Source organism: Amblyraja radiata, chromosome 27 (assembly GCF_010909765.2).
Source record: "Amblyraja radiata isolate CabotCenter1 chromosome 27, sAmbRad1.1.pri, whole genome shotgun sequence".
Taxonomy (NCBI): Eukaryota; Metazoa; Chordata; class Chondrichthyes; order Rajiformes; family Rajidae; genus Amblyraja; species Amblyraja radiata.
This window is the reverse complement of record NC_045982.1, coordinates 20,385,376-20,397,414: the sequence shown is the minus strand read 5'-3', so window position 1 is coordinate 20,397,414 and position 12,039 is coordinate 20,385,376. Positions and strand designations below refer to the sequence as shown.

The 12,039-nt window shown below is 38.4% G+C and overlaps 1 protein-coding gene across 1 annotated transcript; it reads left to right on the top strand.

Annotated features, from left to right (window-relative positions):
• The first annotated feature begins 676 nt into the window (after positions 1 to 676).
• On the top strand, positions 677 to 10,621 carry LOC116988559 (gap junction beta-3 protein-like). The gene is made up of 3 exons (XM_033045385.1): positions 677 to 832; positions 1,113 to 1,163; positions 9,408 to 10,621. The coding sequence occupies exon 3, from the start codon at positions 9,434 to 9,436 to the stop codon at positions 10,229 to 10,231; it is 798 nt and encodes a 265-aa protein (XP_032901276.1). The 5' UTR covers positions 677 to 832; positions 1,113 to 1,163; positions 9,408 to 9,433; the 3' UTR covers positions 10,232 to 10,621.
• The last annotated feature ends 1,418 nt before the right edge of the window (positions 10,622 to 12,039 follow it).

Sequence of the window (12,039 nt, the reverse complement as noted above, 5' to 3'; positions counted from 1 at the left end):
ATAGGCAGAGAGTACACCGACCTAACCAGGACTTCTTCTTCCTCTTGCGTATGGCGTGCACAGCCTAAAGTTGGAGGTCAACTTGTTCTATTTGATCTTGTTTGCTTTGCATTAGTCAAATCAGGGTGGACCACGTGAAGGTTGCAATCTCCCACCCCGTAAGCATGACTGAATTAGCTGTTATAATTTTTACAATATTATGGTTTATTTACTAATTGATAATCACATAACATGCCATTCCCTTCTAATCACTTGTAATGCACAAGGCTTCAATATTTGCATATGGCAGAAATAGCCAAAAGTTAGCATCACAACTCAATAACATTGGGCAAATACACTTCTCAAATTCACTTCCATTCTGGAAATGTTTACAAGTTGAAGATCCATAAGATTATGGTGGCAGTTCTATCCAAACTTGAGAAATATTTTGCGAAACAGAGGGAATGACATTTCAATGTAGGTTTGAAGGTCTTGCCATTCCAACGAACATGGAGATTAAGTAATCAGATGTGTATATTAATGTTGGACCATGGTCATGTTTTAATCTCAGGGAGTGTGGGGATGGTGGGAGGTGCCGTGCCCAGTGGAAACAATGATTTATTTATCTCTTATCAATCCCCCTGTCAATGTTCCTTTAAGAATTGCTGACGCGCAGCATTACTCAAGAACGCCCCACCCCAGAACACAGTGAAAAGAAAACGAGGAGAAACACGAGTGTCAGATTGCCTCAGACAAACCTTAGTTGAACATTTTTTGTGGAGAGTCAACTACAGATTCCATTTGAGTGGAACTTCCATTCTACTTGCTTCTCCTGACGGGGATTTGTTTACTGGTAAGTATTTCATTTTACTTTGAGAATCATCCTGCAGTAAAGAAAAAACACACCAGTTTAAAGTTAACTATTAGAAAATGGAAAGAATGTTACAACATTATTTTGGAAATATAGCTTACAACTTTTGAATTTATACTGCAAGTACGGTCATTTAAAAAGGGAGATAAGAACTCGCTTTTCTACATTTTTCGCACAAAACTCAGTAGTTAATAAAACTATATTTTCAATTCTTGTTATTAGCCCAGAATATACTCTAACTAACTTTTACTTTTTTTTCTAGGCAATCCCGGTACATAAAAGGATCCTTAGACTAAAGGCACAATTATCTCTGGTAAGGAGTATATCTCAATACAAACTAGTTAATTTCAAGGAAATTTAAACTGTAAATCTTAAAAATAATATGTTGAATCGCAAAGAATCCATTTCAGAGAGTGGTAAATACATGGTAACCTGCTCTGTTTGGCAGCCAATGTATTCACACTTTTGTGGAAGGAACTCTCCCTGTCATTCTCAGCGTATGCTCTCATATAATTTATTTTCCTATGGCTGAACATTTAAGTTATGACTCTACCTTGAAGTTCATAGGGAAATACTAGTAGCACAGTTTACTTTTTAAATCGCATTACCTTTCAAACACCAAACGTTGACTCTTAATGTTATTTGTATTTATATTTTTGATTCTTTTTACTGTGGAATTCTTTCTACCAAGGATATTAAACTTCAAAAGATTTGTTAATTAATAACTCTTTCAATTTATCTTGAGAATCAAAGGTAGGGATAAAAGCTTATCAGTACATTACACAGAAGTTGAAGGTTAAACAATGGAAGGACGATTACAACCTTATTTTGGGATAGAGCCTTCAGTGTTTAAGTCATTGTGTGACAATTTCTGGGTCTGCGGTATAGAGTGCCCTTCAATTTCATGTGTAGAATGAACTGCAGATGCTGGTTTAAATAGAAGGTAGACACAAAATGCTGGAGTAACTCAGCGGGACAGGCAGCATCTCTGGAGAGAAGGAATGAGTGACGTTTCTGGGTTGAGACACTTTTCAGTTACTGAGTTACTCCAGCATTTTGTGTCGTCCTTCAATTTCATACAGGTTGACTTTTTAAGCACACTGGTGGTGTAGGCATATAGTAAGGCCTGGGTAGAGTGAATGTGGAGAGGATGTTTCCACTAGTGGGAGAGTCCAAGACCAGAGGCCTTTGCCTCAGAAGAAAAGGACATACCTCTGGAAAAGAGATGAGGAGTAATTTATTTCCTCAGAGGTTGGTGAACCTGTGGAATTCATTGCCACAGAGGCTGTGGCATCCAAGTCAATGGATCCTTTTTTAAGGTGGAGATTGACAGATTCTTGGTGTCAGGGGTCATAGAGCAAAGGCGGAAAAAAGGAGTTGAGAGGGAAGATAGGTCAGCCATGATTGAATAGTGGAGTAGACTTGATGGGCCGGATGGCCTAATTCTCCTCCTAGAACTTAGGAACTTAAGGAGTAATACATGCAGACCTATCTCCAAGTCACAGACACATTTGTACATTTCTGAACATTGACTTTGTCCAAAATGGTATGAGGGAGTAAATTAACATAAAATGACATTTGTTGCAGTCTTACACTTGTGTATATGTTTGTGACCAGCAGTATAGAAAATGTTCATTTCTTGAAGGAGTCTAATGCATTGTATGGTACTGAAAGTATTGTAATATAACATCAATTATGTTGAACAATAGCAGATGACAGGCCTTTTGCAGCATCACAACAATTATATACGCAACACCCACATTGTGATCTCATTGCTCATTGAAATGTTGGACTGCATTTCGAAAAATCCATTAGGTAAAATAGACAATATGCAAACTAAGGGCTGGCCAAAAGTGTGGTTTAAAATAGAGTGCTGGTTGCAATTGGAAAGGTTTCGGAGAGAATTCCATTCTGCAGGTGTCAACAATGAGCTAAGGGGACTGGAATCACATAAGCATGCAGAGCCAAAGGAATGGAAAGGTGGGAAGATCTTGGAGGACTATACAATTGGATTATCCCAATGCTAAACGGCCAGCTTCCTAAAAGCTATAATCATCCTGATCTTAGTCCTGCTTGCATGAACCTTTCTGACCTACATTGGTTGCTGGACAAAGGGAAAATAACCCAGAGTATTGGATGTTGGCAGCTGTAGATGCAATCACCAATGATGGGCCTAAAGGAAGGTACTATTCAGATGCTGGAGTCTGAGGAATTGAGAGGAATAAGCTATCTGGGCTGGAAGGGATGCAGATATCAGGAACAATAATGCTTTTGAAAGGTTTAAGTACAAGGACAATGATTTAAACTGCGAACATACATTGGTAATGGCAAGTGGATTTTTAAATTCATTTAGGCTTGTGGCATGGAAGGTGGAAAGCTGACATGAAGGGAATTTGAATAATTGAGTTTGGAAGTTTGATGATTTCACCTGTGATGGTTTGGACGCACAGACCAAAGTAGTCAATCCCACTAAGATATAATTAAGTAGTCCTTGGCATAAAGTGCGTTCATGTTTTAATAGACATGAGTCAAAAGTGGGTTCATGTTTCAATAGACAGTATAACAGCAAAGTTTTGACCATTTGCATCAGGATGAAACATCTTGGGGTGAGAGAAGGGTTGATGGCAAGAATGAAAAGATGATGGCTTTGCACTTCAGAGACTTGGAGAAAGTTAAGACACATTCTACATGCCCTCTTGGACAAGCATATGGGAACATCTGTGAAATTATTGAAAAAGTGGTGGAGAGGCTGAACTGGCTAATGTAATTTTTTACGTGAAGCTCCTCGCATTTCTGTGGCCTGTTTGAGGCATGAGATGCATCTTCAGTAAATCTCGATGAGACACCAGATTACACCATTTGGAGATAAGAAGACACATACTGTTGTCAAATCTTAAATTATAGCAAGTAGATAAGGGAGCAAACAACAGTAGATGTTTTCCAACCTACATGAATATACTGGGTACCATAGCCTGTGTGCTACATCTATGGTTCCATGAAGAAGATAGTATGGTTGGTCATGCTGACGATTACAGAAAGATGAGAAAGTAATTGGGCAGATTAAGATGATAATTACAGTAAATGCCTTTCGTATCATTTCGAAGAGGTCTGACACTGGATTGGAAATATTCAGAAAATTGTGGCATAGAAATGGAAGCATAAAATATAATAAAACATCTCGAAGATGGAAGAAAGGTTAAACTCTCAGCCTGATATCACAGCCCCAATAACAGCAGTGCCCCTAATGTCAATTTACTCTTGAAGGTGTAATTCTTAAAATGAAAAGCATTAGTTGTGAGAGGCGTGAGCCTTGGATTAAAATCATGTATATCTCCCCCTCTTTCCCAAATATAATTAATACACCATTTTCCTGTAGAAAATATATACAATAAATAGACAATATTAAAATATAGCTTGCAAATAAATAAACTCTGCAAATGTGTTTCTTTTGAATTGACTGATTGTTGAGGTGAAGAGTTTAATTGGTTGTTTAATTATTAATTGGTTTATTTGTTTATCACATAGTGTTCACCAGTTACTCTCCCAATGGTTAGAATTGTTATTAGTTTGCTGGTTGAATAAATCACTGGCTTGTCAAGAAAGCAAAGTTTGTCAGGATCAAATTATTTGAGTCACTATTAATTGTTTAGAAAGGGAAAAAATGAATAACCAATAAAGTATTTCTTCAATGGTGAGCACAAAATAAGGAACAATGAATGCCCAGTATTTAAAATCTGTCATTTATAAAAATTATTAATCCTAGATATATTTTATATTTATGCAATTGGTTGCAGAATTCATTCCAAACAAGGTTGATTGCTTGTATTTCAATATTGTTTTAATCAGAATCATTGGAAACTCTAGCAATCAGCCATATTTCCACTTTTCCATATGATGATAGATTTAAGTTGGAGGGGAAAAGATTTAATAGGAATTTGAGCAGAAACTTTTTCACACAAAGTGTGGTGGGTATATGGAACGAGCTGACAGAGGAGGTAGTTTAGGCAGTTACTATCACAATATTTAAGAAACAGTAGACAGGTACATGGATAGGACAGGTTTAGAGGGATATGGGTCAAATGCAGGTCATGGGATTGGTGTAAATGGGAGATGTTGGTTGGTGTGGGCAGGTTGGGCTGAAGGGCCTGTTTTCACACAAAATTTAACTGAATGGCAAAACAGGGTCGTTAGGTTGAATGGACCTTTGTTCCTATGATCCTACATCTTGATTTTATTTTACTAGTTATAGATTGTCTATCGTCTTGAAGGACAAGCATTCTGTTAATGAAGCTAACGTATTTACAAACCTAATCAGTTTAACAAAGGGTTCAAAGTTACCTTGCTTTCACAAATGGAACAGGTAGAAATTGCCAATGAAGATAACATGGAGCTTTTTTATAAGAAATCATTCAAACCACCTTTATATCAGCAAATGTGTAAGACGCAGTGGATCAAATGATCACATTCCACTCCCATATGGTTCTGTTTTCTTTGTTAATCTGTATTTCTACCTCAGACTTGCAGGAACATGCTGGATGTTACAAATATTTCTTCTGATTATTTTATTAACTTCTAATATCCAGTTTTTCAGATTATTAGTGCATGGTCCATACGTCAATTGCAGATTCTTACTCCTTCGCAGAAACTAGTCACTAATAGAAGATAGGGAGAAGTCACTTGAGCATAATGGACGTAGAATTACTGGAAAAATAACATTCTTGGATATGTAGAGATAAATTTGTACCAGAATTCATACTTTAGGAAAAATAGGGTAATGTCTGGAAAAAGGGTGTTGAATTTGAATTAACTATCACTGTTTTGATAGAGTGAGGGTGCCATAACCAATATGTACTGGCTGTTCAATACATTACTCATAAGAATCTTGAGAGTCAAATAATTCTACAGGATATTAGTTTTATGAGGGGAAAGCACCAATAGAAGGTAACTTCGACTACCAAAGCACTGCCTATACTTCTTGAAGAGGAAGTGTTGAATAATGGGATTTTCCAAATCATCCATGGCATATCAAAAGGGAGAATAAGCTGTTGTGTTGGAGGTTTTTGTTGGTGAGAAGGAAGGATGTATTGTATGCACATGTTGAGGCTTTCAAGATACAACCAGACACGACTTGGTGTGAGTTGATAGCTGTGGAAGTTAATGGCAGGTCAAGTTCTCATGATGTGGATATAATGCTGCAAAAACTTTAATGACTTTGAACTTATGGTCCAGTTCTGAGAATCCTATCAAGTGCACCATTAGGGCGTTTGTGTGTCACATTCTCAACATGAGCCGTCAACTGAACATTGTTAATTAGGGCATGTCTGACATTCATAAACTCTACCACATCCTCAAACACTAACTACTGTTAAAACCTCAAACCTAAATCTCATAGTTTTCATTAATTTCTAAATATTCAACAAGAACAAACACATCTCCAAACCCATGACCACCACTCACCAATGCACCCAAATTTCTCGTAGAATAATGAACAATAATACAAAAAGAAGCAGCTCGCAGGCAGATGGAGGACCCATAATGGGGCAATGGCAGCGTGGTGCATGGGGCATGGTGGTATGTCATAGCAGAAAGTATAGTCTCCATAATGGGAATGTTCATTATGACATCTGGAGCCAGAACAAAGCTGAAACCATCACACTTTCTAACATCCCACCTACGTCACAATTTCATCTGACTTATCCAATGACGTAAACATCTAGTTTCCTCGCCAATCCTCCCACTGATATAATCCTTCTCTTCAAGGTTTCCTATGACACTATTTCTATACCAGTCTATAGCCCTTCCCATATTATTCCACCTGAACCTTTCCAGTTGCCTGACCAACAGCCAGCTAGCCCGGAGAGCTGCAGCACTTGCTGAGAAGCTGCAGTCCAAAGATAGGGTCATCATGGACGAGAGCTGTGCAAAATCCATCAGTCCAGATCTTACAATACCCCTGTGGCTACCAGTCAGGTAGCAATGAGAGTGAATGCAAGGCTGTACAAAGACACATAGCAAACAGCATTGTGGAAATTCATGAGAATAATGAATTGAATTTTGCAAATTTCATGAGTCAAGAGATATGCATGACATACATATACCGTGACAGAACAATGACATTCTTACTTGCAAGCAGCACAAAGGATATAAATACAGCACTCAACAGATAACATAATAAACAAACAAAAATAAAGTTCAATAAATAAAAAATCCTGAGGAGTATTTATACAACTTCTATTTTATCTCTGCCAGAATGTAGGAGCTTTATAAAATATGTTAGTGAAAGTAACTGATGAATTGGCATTTGTAATTTTCTCGTGTTAATTACTTAGCAATAAAGTGTCGCATAGCATGGAACAATGAGAAATCTGTTAGCAATGCTTCCCCTGCAATAGGTGTCACCTCATACAAGGTGGAAAGATTTACTTAGAAAAAACTTGTATTTCCTGCTGAAACAAATTGTTAACACATGAGAATCTATAAGGAAATGGATTACAGGAGTGTTTCGTGATATTATGCTAATGGAATGCAACCTGAAATTTGCCCATGACTTGCTCTTAGCATTTTACTCATGCGAACACACTCAAAAACTGCCAAACTTATTTAATTGTGAAAATCCATTTCCGTTTAATTTGTCATTGAATAATTTAAGACAGTCATATAAAGTCTGTAAGAGATACTGATCGTATCAATATCTCAAAAAAGTGCAATACAGTGATATCAATTTATTTGATGGGGATACAGTAAGAGCAGTATAAAAATGTGCCGTCTCTTCTTCAGTAGATCTAAACAAAGCTGTTACAACTCCACCTAAAATTTTAGCAGAAGCGTAATGAAGTCAGAAGTTATTTTATTGCTTTCTTCCCAACTGTTATCAGGCAACTGAACCATCCTACCTGTGGGTGGTCACGGTGGCGCAGCAGTAGAGTCATTGCCTTACAGCAAATGCAGCATCGGAGACTCGGGTTCGATCCTGACTGCGGGTGCTGTCTGTACGGAGTTTGTACGTTCTCCCTGTTATCCGTGTGGGTTTCCTCCGGGATCTTCAGTTTATAGGTTAATTAGCTTGGTAAATGAAAAAATTGTCCCTAGTGTGTGTAGGATAGTGTTAATGTGCGGGGATCGCTGGTCGGCGCGGACCCGGTGGGCCGAAGGGCCTGTTTCCGCTCTGTATCTCTAAACTAACTAAACTAAACTATCTGCAGTTCCTTCTTAAACTATCTGACTGTCTTGACCTACCATCTACCTCATTGTAGGCCCTCAGGCTATCTATAATCGGACTCTAATGGACTTTATTTTGCGCTAAATGTTATCCGGTATCTGTACACTGTGGACGGCTTGATTGTAATCATGCATAATCTTTCCACTGACTGCTCAGCATGCAACAAAAAAAGCTTTTCACTGTGCCTTGACATGGGACAATAAACTAAATTAAAGCTAAAACGAAAATTACGTGATTTGAGGAATTTTATTCCTAAATATTTAGATTGCAACATGATGTCAACATCGATCTAATTTTCCAAAGTCAAATTTTTATTTTAATACACATCACAGATGACTTGATTGATTGAATACTTTATTGTCACATGTGACAAATCACAGTGGCATTCTTTGCTTGCATACCCAAGATATGCAAATAGTCGCCCATAAATGGCGCAAACAAAGTTACAAAGTATCCCAGCATCAGGTACCCCTTTGTTCTCCCCCCCCTCCCCCTCCTCACGCAGGGTCGTCCATTCTCCATTGTTCTTCCCCCTCCCTCATGGCGGTCCCTCCATGCCGGGTCCTCCTTTGATCCTTCCCATTAATGCAATATTTTTGTGTGACATGATAAAGGGCAAATTACCTGCTCAATGTTTATCGTTTCATTTTATTATTTCAATCAAGTGTTTTGATATATCTTCAAACTGCCACATGTAGATCTGACCCAGTCTCACTTCCAAAATCCTGCATGTTCTAATCTACTAGTTCAGGCTTGTGTCCACTTGGGCAGCTGGTAGATGTTGGACGGTTGTTTATTTTCAACAAGCAGAAACGAAACTCCCTCAAAAATATCCCTGTTCTGTCTATTTTCTCAGACACAGAGTAATAACAACTGAAAACGTGGACGAATCATTGTGGTGTATTTGATAATGAGAACAAATGCCTGTGGCTAACCAAAAATACTGGGACGTAAGAAACAGATAAAGAAACACATATCTAATCTGTAATTTCCTTTATTCCAGCATTAGTTAGCATGTTTTGGATCTCCAGAATTTTCTCCAAAATTATATCTATTTATTCACGATAACTTCTGTCTTATGGTAGTTTCTTTAAATCTACTTTTTTGATTAAAATTATGTTCATTCATCCTAATGTTTCAATGGCTGTGTCATATTTTGCTTGAAAATAATCCTATGAGTGCTTTATCATGTTAAAGTTGCTATGTAAATGAAACTTATTGTGTAATAAATTACATTACAAATATGCCAGTGCATTGTTTGAAACAGTGCATTGATTGCTCCATCTATAAGAAATAATCATAATGTGGACTTTTTTGTGTTTGCTTGTGTTGTTGCAGATTGAGGGTTAATACCTCCAGAGATCATGGACTGGAAGACATTGCAAGGTGTCCTCAGTGGGGTAAATAAATATTCCACAGGATTCGGTCGGATCTGGCTATCTGTTGTCTTCATCTTCCGAGTGTTGGTTTACGTAGTGGCGGCAGAGAAAGTGTGGGGTGATGATCAGAAAGATTTTGACTGCAACACCAGGCAACCTGGCTGCACCAACGTCTGCTTCGACCATTTCTTCCCCATCTCCCACATCAGGCTCTGGGCCTTGCAATTGATCTTCATCTCCACACCTTCCCTGCTGGTTGTGATGCACGTGGCCTACAGAAAAGACAAGGAAAGAAAGTATCACGTGAAGCACCCCGACTCCAGCACTAGGCTATATCAGGATGCCGGTAAAAAGCACGGAGGGCTCTGGTGGACCTACATGAGCAGTTTATTTTTTAAAACTGTGATTGAAATTGCATTCTTGTATATTCTCCACGCAATTTATGAGAGTTTTGATATGCCTCGCCTTGTCAAATGTGAGATTCAACCTTGTCCCAATGTTGTCGATTGCTACATTGCCAGGCCCACCGAGAAAAGGATCTTCACTTATTTTATGGTTGGGGCATCAGCCCTTTGCATTGTAATAAGTGTGGTTGAAATGATTTACTTGATCTCGAAAAGGTTTATCAGGTTTTGTATGTTGCACTGTGGGAAAAGTAAATCAGTAATGACCAAAGGTAAGTCTGGCTATCTTGGCCACAATCTCAATCATGTGAATTACATGCATAATGGCAAATCACTGGACGTTATTCGTGCTTCAGCCCCAAATCTTTCTACAATGTAATAAGTCTTCACCCATCCTGGGAAGTACTTTTGAAGGTGTAAATGGTATCGCAACAACATTGAACATGGTACAACTGATCAATCGCTTTGAAGCTTCCTTAGGCAAGTGATTAGGAATTTTTGTAAGACTTGATTGAATTCTCTAGCGTAGGTCGTGGAGAGTGGGAAATTTCTCAACATTTCTCGGCATCTGAGCTTCTCGCTGGGTGGTTAAGGAATAGCTTTTATGAAACACCATGGAGGTATTCATTGAGTAGGGTCTTCCACCTTCAAAATCAGGGAGCTTTCACAGCACCTAGATGTGCCTTGCTTATCATTGCGACAAACTAACCTTGTGAACTTCTTATTTATAATCAGTAATTTATTTCCTTTCCCATCCCCAAACCACAAACAAAATGATGTTGCCAATATGGTGCTCAAGGAAATGTTTACAGTGAGTATCAACATTTCAAATTAGACCAAAAATTATTATCTCTTTGACACATTTATTCCCAATGATTCAACATCTTGGGGATAATGTTATTCGTAGAATTAATGAAGATGGGTTACTGTCCAATAAATAGAAAGATAAGTCAGCGGGACAGGCAGCATCTCTGGAGAGAAGGAATGGGTGACGTTTCAGGTCGAGACCCTTCTTCAGACTGAGTTCCTCCAGCTTTTTGTGTCTATCTTCAGTTTAAACCAGCACTTTAATCTGTGCTTCCTTCTTACACAAAGAAAGATTTCATTCAAGTTGAAATATGTGATGGCTCAGGACTTAGTTTCTGTATCAATTGGTCTTGTTTCAGTTCTGCCAGAATTTCACTCTTCTATCAAGGATCTAATGTCATCAAGGTACACCTTTTAAACAAAGGTCATCACAAGTCAATCATTTGAGTCAGCACTTTCGAGTCAATCGTTTTCCATGCCATTTTAATAGGAATCAGCAACATAAGACCATAACTTAAAGCATTGGTTGTGATACCCTGGCTTAAGATTTGTGAAAATATCTTCTATTGTAATTTTACCTCCAAGCAGCCTTTCAGAACAATAATCATAATCACAACACAATCATAATAATACTTTATTAGCCAAGTATGTTTCGCAACATACGAGAAATTTCATTTGCCAAGTCAGTCATAGAAATAAAAAGCAAAGGAACACACAAAACACATTTTAACATAAACATCCATCACATTGACTCCTCCACATTCCTCACTGTGATCTGTGATGGAAGGCGAAAAACAGTTCAATCTCTTCCCTTTGCTCTCCCGCGGTCGGGGGCCTTGTGCCATCCGTTGACGGGATGATCTTGATTCCCGTAGCCGGCGGCGGGCCCTCTGTGAAGAGGCGATCACCTCCTACATCGGGGGGATGTCAACTCCCCCGCGCCGGATGATCAAACCCCGTGTCGGGGCTGGTTGAACCTTCCCTGACATTGGAGCTGCCAATCGTGCAGTCGGTGGTATTTACCTGGTGGTAAATAAGGGTAAGTTTGTAAAGCCCCTAAATAGTTAAAGTTCTGGCAAATGGTTTAATAGATTATAACTATGTCCATCTCCACTGTTAACACCGACATATAAAACATGACATGTAACTACTTGGACCTGCTGAAATTGCAATCATATTTGCATCTTGAACGAAGAGAAATATAAGGAAATTAGGAAAATAAATCTGTTGAAATGGCTGTTGAAACAAGTTTGCTTAAGCAGAGGTAGAACTGAAACATTAAAAAGCCCACAATCTCCCACTATTGAAAAACCTTTTCGGATCAATTAAATATTGTACTAAGGATCAGAGGTAATGCTATCTGGATTTCATCATGTTTAA